This window comes from Scyliorhinus canicula, chromosome 11 (genome assembly GCF_902713615.1).
Source record: "Scyliorhinus canicula chromosome 11, sScyCan1.1, whole genome shotgun sequence".
Classification (NCBI taxonomy): Eukaryota; Metazoa; Chordata; class Chondrichthyes; order Carcharhiniformes; family Scyliorhinidae; genus Scyliorhinus; species Scyliorhinus canicula.
In genome coordinates, this window is record NC_052156.1 from 136,471,643 (window position 1) to 136,487,585 (window position 15,943).

At 44.0% G+C, this 15,943-nt stretch overlaps 1 protein-coding gene across 4 annotated transcripts in view; it reads left to right on the forward strand.

Moving 5' to 3' along the window:
* panx2 (pannexin 2) overlaps positions 1–15,943 on the forward strand; it is a 66,993-nt gene that overhangs the window by 47,668 nt on the left and 3,382 nt on the right. For all 4 annotated transcript variants that reach the window (XM_038811443.1, XM_038811444.1, XM_038811445.1 and 1 more), the window contains one exon: positions 10,743–12,179. In XM_038811443.1, the coding sequence (XP_038667371.1) occupies positions 10,743–12,179 (1,437 nt within the window). The remainder of the gene's footprint in view (positions 1–10,742; positions 12,180–15,943) is intronic.

Genomic DNA, 15,943 nt, shown 5'->3' on the forward strand with positions numbered 1-15,943 from the left:
CCAAGCATTTATATCTAAGTGCATTTGACAATACAGTCAGCTTCTGCTGTTTGTGCACCCCCCATCGCAATCTTGTTTGCATATCCAATTGTGGTTCTCCCCCCCCAAAGTTTCACTCATCCACGATTGTAGATGCAAAAATACAGATGCCATAAAACAAAAAATTAAACCAAAGGACAAAAAGACACTTTCGAGGCACAAACAGGCCTTTTTTTGCAAACTTGCTGCTTCAGTGCTTCAAGCTCATGTCACCTGTCAAACCAGCAGACAGCTACAAGCCACGCTGTTACAACTAAAGGTCACACATGGACCTGGTCCCAAAAGGTTAATAAAGAACACACTGTACCTTACAAAATTCTTCAGAAAGCATAAAAGAGGCACTGTTTGGACTCTTTTCAACAAAGAAAGCACACAGGGCAAATGTCCCTTCACTGCGAACGTGCAGTTTAACTACAAAAATAGTTCTGATGACTCCATTAAACTGAAATTTGGGGATGGCTGGATCAGATCAAATTCAGTTCCATTATAAACTCTGTTTTCCATTCACAATTTCATCCTTCACGAAACCTTGCGGGAATAGGACCCCCACGGACGGCAGGCGTTGACTATATTGGCAACTCGAGCGACTTAGTTCAGCCTCACCTGGAATATTGTGTCCAGTTCGGGACACTACTCTTTCAGAAGGATGTGAAGGCTTTGAAGAGGGCAGAGAGAGATTTACAAGAATGGTTTCAGGGAAGAGGAACTCTAGTGACCTGGAAAGATTGGAGAAGCTGGAATTGTTCTCCTCAAAGAGGAGAAGGTTGAGAAGAGATTTGATAGAGGTGTTTAAAATCACAAGGAGTTCAGAGTAGATGGATTGAAATTGTTCCCATTGGAGGTTGGGCTCAGAAGGAGAGGACGCCGATGTAAAGTAATTGGCAAAAACATCATGGGCAACATGAGGAAAAGGGGTGGGATTATCTGCCCCCCCCCCCCCCCCCGCTGAGTCAGAGAATCGTCAATTCCGCCCCCACCGTGTCCCGAATTCTCCGGCACCGGAGATTAGGTGGGGATTGCTCCACGCCGGTCTGCCCCCCCCCCCCCCCCCCCCCCCCCCCCCCCCCCCCCCGGTGATTCTCCGGCCCGCACCGAAGTCCCGCCGCTGTCAAGCCTCTCCCGCCGGCGTGGATCAAACCACCTACCTCACCGGCGGGAGCAGGCGGCGCGGGCAGGCTCCGGGGTCCTGGGGGGGGTGATCTGGCCCCGGGGGGGTGCCCCCACGGTGGCCTGGCCCGTGACCGGGGCCCACCAATCGGCGGGCGCGCCTGTGCCCTGGGGGCACTCTTTTCCTTCCGCCTTCGCCATATTCTTCACCATGGCACACGCGGAAGCCGGCGGAGCGCCAACCACTCCGGCGTGGGCCTAGCCCCTCAATGTTAGGGCTTGGCCCCTAAAAGTGCGGAGACCTCCACACCTTTGGGGCGGCTCGACGCCGGAGTGGTTCACGCCACTCCATCACGCCAGGACCCCCCGCCCCGCCAGAATCCCGGCCAAGGATTCTTTCGCAGGGAGAGGTTCAAGTCTGGAATGCACTGTCTGAAAGGCTACTGGAGCTAGATCCAATCATGGCTTTTGAAAGGGAATTGAAAAAGTACCTGAATGACCTCATTCTGTACTGTATTCCAGTTTTGAATAGTAAAGTAGTGGAGGAAGTGCTTCATAACATTCTTGACCAAATGTGTTATGTACCTATAGCACTGCTGAATTTCATTGTTAATTTAAAACATAACTTGTAAAGCCGCGGGCAGCTATTTCTGTCTTTCTAGACAATACAGCCAATTCCTCTGGCAGCGTTGAACAATGAAAGGCTTTTCGCTTTTCAAAGCAAGCACCTTTCTCATTTTACTGGCTGTCTTGAGATTACAGTTTTGCTTCAGCAGTAGAAAGGTTGCTGCAACCTTCCAAAATGTAAAGGCAACATGTCGCTATTTTTTTTCCAGTTGCATACACTGGAAGTACAGACAGAGACTGACTGTCAGTCAGTCGTATGTAATAATTCTGAAAGTTGGCTTGTTTTTTAAAACTGGTGAGAAGGCTTACTGTTATTTTAAGGTGATTTGAATTTGAGTTCAGTGAGAGAGAAACTGCACAGGAAGGCAAACCCTTGATGGACTCCTCAATTTATGAGCAGACGAGCCCATGTGAAATTTCTCAAGTTCCGTCTCCAGGCCGTACTGAGTTATTTAATCTCTGCTCTGGCTGATCTTCATCCTGTAATCGCAAGGGAATGTCTGAACCGCTGCTTATTGTGATTCAGCAATCCCTGCTGGACGTACACGACCATTGTGAATGTTGGATGACAACAGTATCAGGGTTGGCTGTGATGTTATCTGTCATTGCCTCCTTCCCTTTTCTCTCACATTTCAAATGGGAAGTCAACACTCCTTCAGAATTATACGCGAGCATGGAGTCATACATCTGTATGGGAGGGGGTGAATAGTGTGTAAGCACAAGAAAGAAAGGTTAGGTGACTCAAAAGGACAATAATACAGAAATGATGTACAGAGAAAGGTACAAGTTGGACATACTTGTTTGAGGCCAATTCCCTGCTGATTGTTGAAAAGGTTATAAGATTAAAATAAACAATGGACAGAGTGACCTTTAGAGATGAGACAGTGAAATCATCCTTTTTTTGTTTCAATTAACGTTTTGACTAAACTCTTTGGACACTGATAGAAATTAAGAAGTAATTAGATTGGTACTCCCAGTGGGACCTGCTGACAATATTAGCTTATATGAATTATTTGACACTCACATTCTCCCCGTGTCTGCGTGGGTCTCACCCCCACAACCCAAAGATGTGCAGGGTAGGTGGATTGGCCACGCTAAATTGCCTCTTAGTTGAAAATAAATTTTCAACTAAGTACTCTAAATTTATTTTTTAAAAAGGATTATTCAACACATTTGCATTTCACTTAGTGGTTAAATTAATATATGGGCATGCTGACCCAGATTTCTACACAGAATTTAAAATGATTTTCACTGTATTGATAATGCATTGACTGATAATTTTTGGAATTGTAAGTACCAGACCCCCAATCTACCTTTAAAAGTACAATCATAGCCTTTCTCTTTTATTCTGATTTGTAACTGGTTTATGAAAATTGTTAGTTGCTTGCTGGTTCTCCAAATAAATCTTCCTGCTTTAGATTTTTCTGTTTCCTGTTTATTCATTATTTTTAACTTCTGGTTTGGAACACATTTTTCATTTGATTTGTTGTATGCTTTATGAAGTCAATATAAATATCTATATTATTTAACGATTTTGATGACATTTCTGTTAGGCTGCCGACTCACAATCGCCCATTTTACACTATCACACAAAATCAAGTTCTACCCAAGTATGTCAGAAAGAAAATGCCGCAAATGTTCTGGGGGGGGGGGGGGGGGGTCAACTTAACATTGAGATTAATATTGTGCTTTTGTTTCTTTGCCCAATTTCCCCTCTACCTTTCTCTCCTGAAGGTGTTGACTCATTGACATGGTCTGATCTAAATTCATACACATCAATCATCCTCTGGTACCTTACCCAAATGACCAATCTCTACGTGTGAACTCTCACAGTGGACGTTGGTAGGTTATTCAACTACAAAGAGCTAACAGCCAAGACTGATCCTATTCCTGTTTGCATACACGGGGAACATCCAACCAGGGAAAGTACAGAACAACCAGGAGCAGAAAGTCCATCTGACTTTCCCCTCAAAGACACATGACTGAAGCCAATTACCATGCCCCCAACTATTGTCCTGGTTGAGATCACCGAATTCAGCAGACGGCACACTTTCTGATCCCATTACTCACTGAACAAACTCTCTTAGCCACCAAAGGAAACCTGTTTTTTAATACTTGACTTTTCCACACCTCCAAACAAAAATCAATGCTAATGATTTGTTTTGTGAAATTGCAACCGAGTAAATACAAAAAAATTATGCAAACATTTTATCTCTCAGAAATAAAAACACTTTTTGTCAGAGAGAATAAAAATAATTTAAGATGCTAGTGAGACTTCATCAATCGTAACATCTTATTTTCTAAAATACCACATCAGATTTCAAATGAAGCAAGTAAAAAAGCAAACAAAATGTATTAACATCCCACATAGTTTCTTAAAAAAAATCACCATTTCCTTCTGTAGAATTTACATAATCCAGTGCACAATAGGATGAAAGGGAAAATGTGCATCAATTGACAACTAATATGCATCAGAAAACATTTTGGTACTTTGATCTATCATGCATTCAACTGTATATCAGTGTTGACTCCATTACAGTTCTCGGCAGAATCACAAAACAACAAATAGAAAACAAATAGAATGGCAGGTAGGCAGTCACTTTAAATGAATTATGTTGTTTGTCTAAAGCAAAATGGGAAGGCAGATAGGAATTCTCAGGTGACATATATGCCTTCCAGTAATGTCCCTATCCGTGTGTATTATTTCACAATTAATTCACCTACTTCTGTTACTGCTGCATAATTAATAAGTACAGCTGTGCAAGCTGCTTAACATCCCATTATTTTACAAGAGCTCCAGATACTACAAAGTGCAAACCTAATGATCACATTAGCTGTTACCATGATATTCATCAAAGGCTTCTCAAACAAGCAACATTTTCTTATCAAGTAGGAGGATACTATAGATCATGTCTAATCTCTATTTGATCACCATAGCTGTCATATGATGACAAAAATATGGACTATAAATGTTTGCATTATAAAATGTTAGGGCATTTTAAGGTTGGCACGGTGGCATAGTGGCTAGCACTGCTGCCTCACAGCACCTGGGATTCACAATTCCAGCTGTGGCTGGCTGTGTGTGGAGTTTGCACTTTCTCCTTGTGTCTGTGTGGGTTTCTTCCGGTTGCCTCTCACAGTCCAAAAATGTGCAGTAAGAAGTCTGACAACACCAGGTTAAAGTCCAACATGTTTGTTTCAAACACTAGCTTACGGAGCACTGCTCCTTCCTCAGCTGAATGCAGAATTCCATTGTTTTGCTCCACTCAATGTGAGGAAGGAGCTGCGCTCCGAAAGCTAGTGTTTGAAACAAACCTGTTGGACTTTATCCTGGTGTTGTCAGACTTCTTACTGTGCTCACCCCAGTCCAACGCCAGCATCTCCGCATCAAAAATGTGCAGGTTAGTTGGATTGGCCATGCTATAATTGCCCCTTAGTCCCCAACAATGTGCAGGTTTGGTGGGGTCAAGGCGATAGGGTGGGGGAGTAGGCCTAGGTAGGGTCCTCTTTCGGAGGGTTGGTGCAGACCCGATGGGCCGAATGACCGCCTTCTCACTGTAGGAATCTATCGTTCTATTTAAAAATATCTGTGTACTACTTGATGCTTATATTTTTCTTCGAGGGTAATATGAAACTTCATCTTAAAAATATCAAAATTGTCTTCTCCTTGCATCATGCACCTTTCCCATCCAAGCCGGTGGCTGACGCTCTCCAAGATTATGGCAACTGCGCCCTGAAACTAAACTTGGATTGGACAGCTGTGGTCTTCAACTTTTAATCTGGCTCTTTTTTTGGTCACTTCTCAGGGTAAACTGCTTGGTCTCTCACAATGGCATTGCTGAGATCAGTAACCCACCAGGTGGAGGATCACTGGATGAATGTTCATCCTCACATTGAGTGGAGCAAAACAATGGAATTCTGCAACTTTGCTTCATTATGCTAAATTCTTTCTCTTGCACGTAAATTAACTCATTACCACAAATATGTTTACTCTACAAATACAATTATTCCTTATATATAGTTTTATTATTATTTCATTTATATAATGTTATTTTTTTATCCTCTGATAGGGAAGCAGGGAACAAATAGACTTGGGCCAAATTAGCTTAAACCAAAACATAATTAATGAGAGAAGAAAAACTGACTGAATTTGTGCCAAATTGTTCTCTTCCAGTGGCTCATTTTACTGCATATCACATTTGTAGCATATAACACCCTGGTAGCTCAAGTGTCATCACACATGTGTCACCTATCAACCGTCTAAAACTAAAAGTCAAAAATCATTAGCAAATTCTGTGAAGTAGCTTTAATTTCCAGCACATGGAATTTGATTTAGTAAAATTCACTCAAGTATTAAATTGTACTTGCAACATGTCCCCAATATGAACTTTACTTTGGTGATACATAAACTATGTACTAGTGCTTCTCCTTTCATCAGTGATGCTGCATAGCACTTGCATCACCCAGTTGGAGAGAATACAACCACTTGATGGTTAACTATCTAACTAGAATTGAAAGTGCGCTTCACAAAAACCAGTTTCAGCAACAAAGGTAAAATTTGAGCCTTGAAGATTATCCAATCTCAAATGGCTGTGTTTTTAAAAAATCATCAGATTAAAACACCACAATTCCAGGTTCACACATCATATTATCCCATGTTTATTACACTTATGCTACATTTGAATACTGGAAATTTACATATATAAAAGCATGTAATATCACAGAGTTCTAGTTAATTTTAAATAGGTATATTCAGTGTCTGACTAATATATTCATGATTATTTTTATGCTTAATACCAACCTCTGCAGATTAATTCAGAAATATGCAAATCTGGCTAATTTAAAGTGATTTGGTATACAAGCCAAGCAAAATCATGATGCCAAATTCTATGATCCACACATGAAAGGAGATCTCATTTGCTGTCACAACCTCTTAGCGTTTCTGATTGGCTTGGAACTTAGGTACATAGATAGGTGATTATTTCTCATTACATGTGGGGTTTTTTTTTCCAGAACTCCAAGTCTTGCTGCATCCAGTGTAGCCTTTATGTGCCTGAACTCTCATTTAGATACTTGCCGACAGTCTAGTGGCAACTTTCCAGGTTGTCACTGGCTTAATTTAAATTCAGCCTAGTTATAAAGGATCCCAATTCTGAAAAGGTTAACGTGCGGCCACAGCTATGGATCACTTTGTATGACAGCACGTCTGCGTCCCATCAGTTTAGTCTGATATTACGCAATCAATTACTTTGAAGAATCTGTGGTACGATTGCCTGTATTTGGCGGGGTGAAGGGGGTGGGGGGGGACATCAATTGCGGAGGTGTTGACCTCCAGAATTCTTAGCTATCAACTAACCACAACTAACAGTTCAGAGTTTAATGGAGCAGAGTTAAGCTCCGCAGTCCTGCCGCATTCAATCATGAATGGCAATGGACAATTAAACAACTAACTGTTGGAGGACGTTCCACGAATACCCCCCATCCCCAGTGATGGGGGAGCCCAAAACTTCAGTGCAAAGGATAAGGCTGAAGCATTTACAACATTGTTCAGCCATAAGTGCCAAGTGGATGATCCACCTCCGCCTCCTTCCGAGGTCCCCTGAATCACAGGTATCAGTTTTCAACCAGTAAGATTCCATCAATGAGTGGCTGAAGGCACTGCATGCTGCAAAGGCCAAAAGCCCTGGCACCATTCTGGTAATAGTACTGAAGACTTCTGCTTTATATCGAGCCCAGCCCCTAACCAAGCTGTTCCACTGCAGCTACAACTCTGGCATCTACCCAGAAATGTGGAAAATTGACCAGGTATGTCCTGTCCACAAACAATAGGACAAAACTAACCCATCCAGTTACCACCGTGCCAGTCTACTCTTGATCATCAGCAAAGTGATGAGCAATAACCTGCTCACTGATATTCAGTTTGGATTCTGTTATGGCCACTCAACTCCTGACCTCATTACAACCTTGGTTCAAATATGGACAAAAGAGCTGAACTCAAGAGGTGATATGAGAGTGACTGCCCTTGAAATTAAGGCTGCATTTTACTGGGTGTCGCAACATAAAGCCCCAGAAAAACTGAAGTCAATGGGAATCCGAGAAAACTCTCCACTGGTTAGAGTCACGCCTAACACAAGGGGTTGTGGTGGTTGGAAGTCACTCATCTGAACCCTGGGACATCATTGCAGGAGTTCCTCAAGATAGTGTCCTAGGCCCAACCATCTTCAGCTGTTTCATCAATGACCTTCCCTTCATCATAAAGTCAAAACTGGGGATGTTTGCTGATGATTGCACAAAGCCTAGTGCCATTCGCGACTCCTCAGATACATGAAATCCATGTCCACATGCAGCAAGACCTGGACAACATTGATGCTTAGGCTGATAAGTGGCAAGTATCATTCATGTGATAGGCAATGCCCATCTCCAATAAAAGAGAATGAAACCATCGCCCCTTGTGATTTAATGGCATTACCATCTCTGAATTTCCTACGAACAATATCCTGGAGGTCTACTGAATTCAGAATCTGAATTGAACCAGCCCTATAAATAATGTGGCTGCAAGAGCAGGTCAGAAGCTGGGAAATCTGTAGACTCATTTCCTGACTCCCCAAATCCGGTCCACCAACCTTAAAGCACAAGTCAGGAGTGTGTTGGAATACTCTCCACTTGCCTGGATAAGCACAGCTCCAACAACACTCAAGAAGCTTGACACCATCTAGGCAAAGCAGCCTTTTTGATTGGCACCACATCCACCACTTTCAACATTCACTCCCTCCACACCTAACACACAGTGGAAGCAGTGTGTTTGATCTTCAAAAATCATTGCAGCAACTCACCAAGGTTCCTTCGACAGCATCTTCCAAACCCACGACCTATACCACTTAGAAAGACATGAGCAGAAAGCACACGGGAACACCACCACCTGGAAGTTCCCCTTCAGGGGCAGCACCTTAGCACAGTGGTTAGCACAATTGCTTCACAGCTCCAGGGCCCCAGGTTTGATTCCCGGCTTGGGTCACTGTCTGTGTGGAGTCTGCACGTTCTCCCCGTGTCTGCGTGGGTTTCCTCCGGGTGCTCCGGTTTCCTCCCACAGTCCAAAGATGTGCGGGTAAGGTGAATTGGCCATGCTAAATTGCCCTTAGTGTTCAAAAAGGTTAAGTGGGGTTACGGGGATAGGATGGAGGCGTGGGCTTGAGTACGGTGCGCTTTCCAAGAACCCGTGCAGACTCGATGGGCCGAATGGCCTCCTTCTGCACTGTAAATTCTATGAATAACCACACACCATCGTGACTCAGAACTATATTTCCATTCCTTCACTGCTGCTGAGTCATAATCCTGGAGTTTCCTTCATAACAACACTGTGGGTGTTCCTACGACTCATGTCCTGCAGTGGATTAAGAGCACACCACCACCAAATCAAGGGCAATTAGGGATGGGCAATATATGCTGGCCCACATCCCATGGTGTGAATAAAAAATATTTGTGCAGCGGAATAGTGAGACCAATATTAAACATTTAAATTTACAGTGTTCAATAGCCATCTCATTTCCCCAATGTTTAGAGGAGTTATTGATGAACATCTTTCTAATATTGGCTATTCCTCAGAGCAAAAGTCAGATTCAGAAAGCTGCCGTCCATACTGCTTTCCCTACGGTAATAAGTAGAATGAAGGCAGAAGGGCAGAAGCTTTGAGTGAGAAAGTGGGCACCCCGAGATTTTAAATTATAAAATGGCCTCAGGCGTTGGGCCACCATTATTGTGGGGCAGGATGGACGTAGTTCTCGCCACAATGGTTGTGACTGCAGCTCCAGCCTGGCAGACAGGGAAGACCTCTAGCCTGCCTGGAGTATGGGGATCCCCCCCCCCCCCCCCACAGTTTGGCACCAGGAGGTCACCTCCAGGTAGCTGCATCGTTCCCCGCCGATGCCTAAACTGAAAAATTCCACTTGGTATACAACAATGGTACACAAACCTGCCTGCCATTCATTGACTCCATCTACACCTCCCGCTGCCTAGGAAAGCGGGCAGCATAATCAAAGACCCCTCTCACCCGGCTTACTCACTCTTCCAACTTCTTCCATCGGGCAGGAGATACAAAAGTCTGAGAATACGCACAAACAAATTCAAAAACAGCTTCTTCCCCGCTGTTAGCAGACTCCTAAACGACCCTCTTATCGACTGACCTGATTAACACTACACCCCTGTATGCTTCACCCGATGCCGGTGTTTATGTAGTTACATTGTGTACCATGTGTTGCCCTATTATGTATTTTCTTTCATTTCCTTTTCTTTTCATGTACTTAATGATCTGTTGAGCTGCTCACAGAAAAATACCTCGGTACACGTGACAATAAACAAAATCCAATCCAATAGGCCTTTAACAATGTTAATTACCTGTCAGCATTCCACCCCCCCCCCCCCCCCCCCCCCCCCAACCCCCGCATTGTCTCCAGGAAAAAGTCCCAAAGACGAAATGGAGCCAGGAAACCAGGAATGCCAGCCAGCGGCAGCTACATACCCACCATCTCCCCACTTCCTTGTTCCTGTCAGGCCTAAAAATGCATCCTAAAAGTCAGCAGAATGGGTAGATTTTGGTAATTGATTTTGCTGAGTAGGATTTACTATTGCATCATGAAATAATTCAATATTTATTAGAAGTTCGTCGGTCGATATGGAGAGAAACTTTTTTTTTTCTTTTCAAAAGATGAAGTATAGAAAGCTCCTTATGACAAATAAAGCCATAATCTGAATGAGCAAGACTAGGCAGGACTCCAATAGTGGGAGCTTCCTGAATATGCATGTCAGGGCTGAATTAAGGAGAATAATTTTTAAATCGGCTCAAAGGCCAGATGTCAGCATCTCGTAAAATGAAATGTAATTTAATTAATGGAGTTATTGAAAATATTTATTTTACAGAGCACCTTTGACAGGTTAAAAAAAAAACAACCGTGACTTTTCTCTCTCTTGTACAGAAGAATCGATATACTGTTACACGCCAAACAATTTCACCCGTGATCAGGCTTTATATGCCAGAGGATACTGTTGGACAGAGCTGAGAGATGCTGTCCCTGGTGTTGAACCGAGTCAGCGGCCGTCCCTTTTTGAGCACAAGTTCCTCCCCTATGCCCTCCTTGCCTTCGCTGGCATCATGTACATCCCTGCCCTGGGCTGGGAGTTTCTGGCCTCCACCAGACTGACCTCCGAGCTGAACTTCCTGCTCCAGGAAATAGATAACTGCTACCACCGAGCGGCGGAGGGGCGGGCTCCCAAAATCGAGAAGCAGATCCAGTCGAAAGGGGCGGGCATCACCGAGAAGGAGAAAAGGGAGATTATTGAAAATGCAGAGAAGGAGAAGAGCCCGGAGCAGAACCTTTTCGAGAAGTATCTGGAACGGCGAGGGCAAAGCAACTTCCTGGCCAGACTTTATCTGTCCAGGCAGTTGTCTGTTGTCTTTCTGAGCATCATCCCAATCACATATCTGTGTACTTACTACGCCAATCAGAAACAGAATGAGTTCACTTGCCCTCTAGGGGAGCCTCCAGACATGTCCAGCAGTGAGATGTTGCATGTTCATGTCAACTGCAAACTGCCTTCGGTGCAGATGCAGCGTATCATCGCCATAGTGGACATTATGCTGCTGTGCTTCATCAACCTCATCATTTTGATAAATCTAATCCACCTTTTTATAGTTAGGAAATCCAACTTTATATTTGACAAGCTCCACAAAGTTGGTATCAAGACTAGAAAGCAGTGGCAGAAGTCGCAGTTCTGTGACATAAACATTTTGGCTTTGTTTTGTAATGAAAACCGCGACCACATCAAATCACTGAACCGCCTGGATTTCATCACAAACGAAAGTGACCTCATGTATGACAACGTGGTCAGGCAGCTGCTGGCGGCTCTGGCCCAGTCCAACCACGATGTTACCCCCACCATGCGGGATGCGGGCATCCAGACAATTGACCCCAGTGTTGACCCAGCTGACATTGAGGCCAATGAGCAGCTCATTATTAAGAGGCCGAGGAAGAAAATGAAATGGATCCCCACCACCAACCCACTGCACCAGCCTTTCAAAGAGCCTTCTGCCACCCTGAAGTTTGAAAACAATAAAGGGGAAAAACCCAAACTAGCCAGGCGTAAGATAGTGACGGATAGTCTTGCAGCCCCTCTCCTTGACCCGACTTCCAAATATTTCCAAGATTCGTCTTCCAACAAAGTCGAAGGAAACATTACTGTCAACAGCGATAAAAAGCATAGCCGGCACTTATCTTTAGATGTTCATCCGTACATTGTGAACACCAAAAATACCAACCCTGTAAATCCAGAAAGTTGCTCATCTAAGAGTCAAGGGAGAGACTTACTGCACTCAGAGGAGAATATGCTGACACATGTACCATCTCCTATCAAAGGTGAAGTGAGAGTTTACTGAATATTAATAACCTTGAATGAATGGATAATTGGGGAGTAATGTTACTTGCTTTATATGGAGCTGGCATTTCTTTTGATGTTCTGCATATTTTCAGCATCGTGTATTTTTACATCACATTTTGTTGGACAAGTCCCTAAATCCCTTCCTGATAGATTTTTAAAAAATCTTAGAAGTTTGCAATGAGAAAGCAATAGCAAAATGCCCATGAGGTTGTGGTGCGTTATATTTACAGAGGCTGGAGTTGTAATGCATCATGAGACATCAAAGCTGACCCACTTAGATGAACAGTGTCGACATTACCAATTGCAGGGTTAAAAAGTGATAGTACAGATTCCAAACGCACACCAATGAGACTCAAATTTCTCCACAATGCCATATTGTAATTATTTGAAAACAAAATCCTTCATTGTTACACACTAAATCCAATAACCATCCATGGTTAGATAGTATTTTTGAGTCCATATTTATTACTTTATTGGGGCTGGTTTAGCACAGTGGGCTAAACAGCTTGCTTGTAATGCAGAACAATGCCAGCAGCAAGGGTTCAATTCCCGTACCAGCCTCCCCGAACAGGCGCCGGAATGTGGCGACCAGGGGCTTTTCACAGTAACTTCATTGAAGCCTACTTGTGACAATAAGCAATTATTATAATATTATTATTATGTATGTGTAATACCAGGGAAGTGGCAATTGGATACTGCAAAGGCTACAGGCCCTGACAATATCCCGGCAATAGTACTGAAGACTTGTGCTCCAGAACTTGCCACACTCCGAGCCAAGGTGTTCCAGTACAGCTACAACACTGGCATCTACCCGCCAATGTGGAAAATTGCCTGTCCTGCACACAAGAAACAGGACAAATTCAACCCAGCCAATTACCGCCCTATCAGCCTACTCTCCATCATCAGCAAAGTGATGGAAGGAGTCATCAAAACTGCTATCAAGTGGCACTTACTCAGCAATAACCTGCTCATGGACTCTCAGTTTGAGTTCCACCAGCCACACTCAGTTCCTGACCTCATTACAGCCTCGGTTCAAATATGGACAAAAGAGCTGAATGCCAGAGGTGAGGAGAGAGAGACTGCCCTTGACATCAAGGCAGCATTTGACTGACTAAGGCATCAAGTACCCCCTAGCTAAACTGGAGTCAATTGGAATCAGAATGATAATTCTCTGTTGTTGGAGTCATACCTAGCACAAAGGAAGATGGTTATGGTAGTTGGAGGTCAATCATCTCAGCTCCAGGATACTGCAGGAGTTCCTCAGGGGAGTGTCCTGGGCCCAACCATCTTCAGCTGCTTCATCAATGACCTCCCTTTCATCATAAGATCAGAAATGGGGATGTTCACAGATGCTTGCACAATGCTCAGCACCATTCTTGACTCCTCAGACAATGAAGCAGTCCATGTCCAAATGCAGCAAGACCTGGAGAATATTTAGGCTTGGGTTGACAATTGACAAGTTACATGCATGCCACACAAGTGCCAGGCAATGGCTATCTCCTACAAGAGAGGATCTAACTATTGCCCCTTAACATTCAATGACATTACCATCGCTGAATCCCCACAATCAACATCCTATGGGTTACCATTGATCAGAAACTGAATTGGATTAGCTATATTAATACTGTGGCTACCAGAGCAGGTCAAGGGCGAGAAATCCTTTGGCGAGTAACTCATCTCCTGACCCCCCCAGATTCTGTCCACCATCTACAAGACACAAGTCAGGAATATAATGGAATACTCTCCACTTGCCTGGATGAGTGCAGCTCCAACAACACCCAAGAAGCTCGACATTATCCAGGACAAAGCAGCCCACTTGATTGCTCCCCCTTCCACAAACATTCAAACTCTCCACACCAACAACCAGTGGCAGCCATGTGTGCCATCTACAAGATGCACTGCACTAACACGCCAACGTTCCTTAGACAGCACTTTCCAAACCCACGACCACTACCATCCAGAAGGACAAGAGCAGCAGATAGCTGAGAACACCACCACCTGGTCCCCTCCAAGTCACTCACCACCCTGACTTGGAAATATATCGCCGTTCCTTCACTGTCGCTGGGGCAACATCCTGGAACTCCCTCCCTGGAACTCCCTCCCTAACAGCACTGTGGGTGTACTTACACTTCAGGAACTGCAGCGGTTCGAGAAGGCAGCTCACCGCCATCTTCTGAAGGGCAACTAGGGATGGGCAATAAATGCTGGCCTAACCAGCGAAGTCCACATCACGCAAATTAGTTTTTTTTAAATCACAATATTTGTTTGTGAGAATATTTTCGTTATTACCATGCAAAACCTGGACTTTCCATTTGCAGAAATGTGTATTTTCTCATAAACATGTAATTTTTTTGCCAGACAATTCTTCATATTAAAGTTTTTTTATATCTGTCATGATCAGAATCCAAGTTGTGTACATTGTCTAATTCATAATCATTGAGTTCTATGTAAATGGTCACGTTCCCCAGTAAGTGTTTTGTTTCTCGGTTTTCTTCATTCCATCTGGATTATTTTCTGCTTCCGTTAATCGCATATCATGTTGTGGAAAACCTGAGCGTTCTCCATTTTCATGAAATCCTATTCCACCCAAAAAAATCTATCCAATCAAATCTCAGCAAAAATAAGAAGCCACTGAGTTAAATCCTCACCCACCTCACTATATATGTTTAAAAGATAAACCATTTCGGACACCAGTTATATAAACATCGCAGAACAATTTGAAAATTACCCACAAGCTAACTTCCAACAACTCCTCATACCCCCTCCACACTCAACACAATACCCTTTGAGCTATTGGTCATTGGGATCTACATATGCTGCCCCCACTATAATTCAAGATCTGTACCCAATAAACTATCCAGAGACCCGGGGCTTTACTTTCCCTCTGGAGCAAGGAAGCAGAGGTTCGGATTGTTCCTGCGTTCTGACCCAACTCCACTCGCTGGGATTTTCACGGAAGTGACCACTTAATTGGTATGGTGACAGATTTCCTGACAAATAAAGCCTTCCAGGCTGTGGGGAGCAGTGGGCTGTGATGGCAGGTAAATAACAGTGAGAGCGCTTCAACATGGAGGCATCTTCTCATCAACCTTTTTAAAAACTTGAATAATTAAAAGATTGTTCTTGCAGCCAGGCCTGCACTGGGGGAGAGGATGGCAAGAAGGAGCACCTTTACAGACAGCATACGGCTGCTCTCCCATCCAGACAGGCAAGGAAACCTCTAGGCCTACCTGAAGCATTGAGTCCCAGCCTGCTGCCAGGACCCCATCTCTCAGCATCTAAACTGGTCCCCAGGGGTGCAGGGTGGAGACCAACCGGTAAATTCCAGTCAACCTCCTCCATTTGGATTTAGCAAGCCTAATCTACCACCAGCTATATGTGGCTGGATAACCCTGCCAGCCCTGAATCTGCCTCCACAAAAATGGCCTGTGCCTGGAACAGCAGCAGGAAACCATCAAGCTGGCTGCCGCCAGTGTTTTCAGACCCCGCCCATCTCCGTTCCTGCCCCCGACTGAGCCCAAAAACCTTGCTCCTATGTGAGGAACCTAATGTAAACAAGCAAATGTGCCTGCACAGAGATCAATTTCTGATGAAAAGGATTAGTGCCCCCAGGAACCACAATGTATATCTTCTCTTTTAAACAGTGTGAACACAGTGGAATGCTGCACAAGGAAGGCACCAAAGCTGTTCCCTGAAGTATGGCCTCAAGATGTTGTTGCCAAATATAGTTATGAGATTGTTT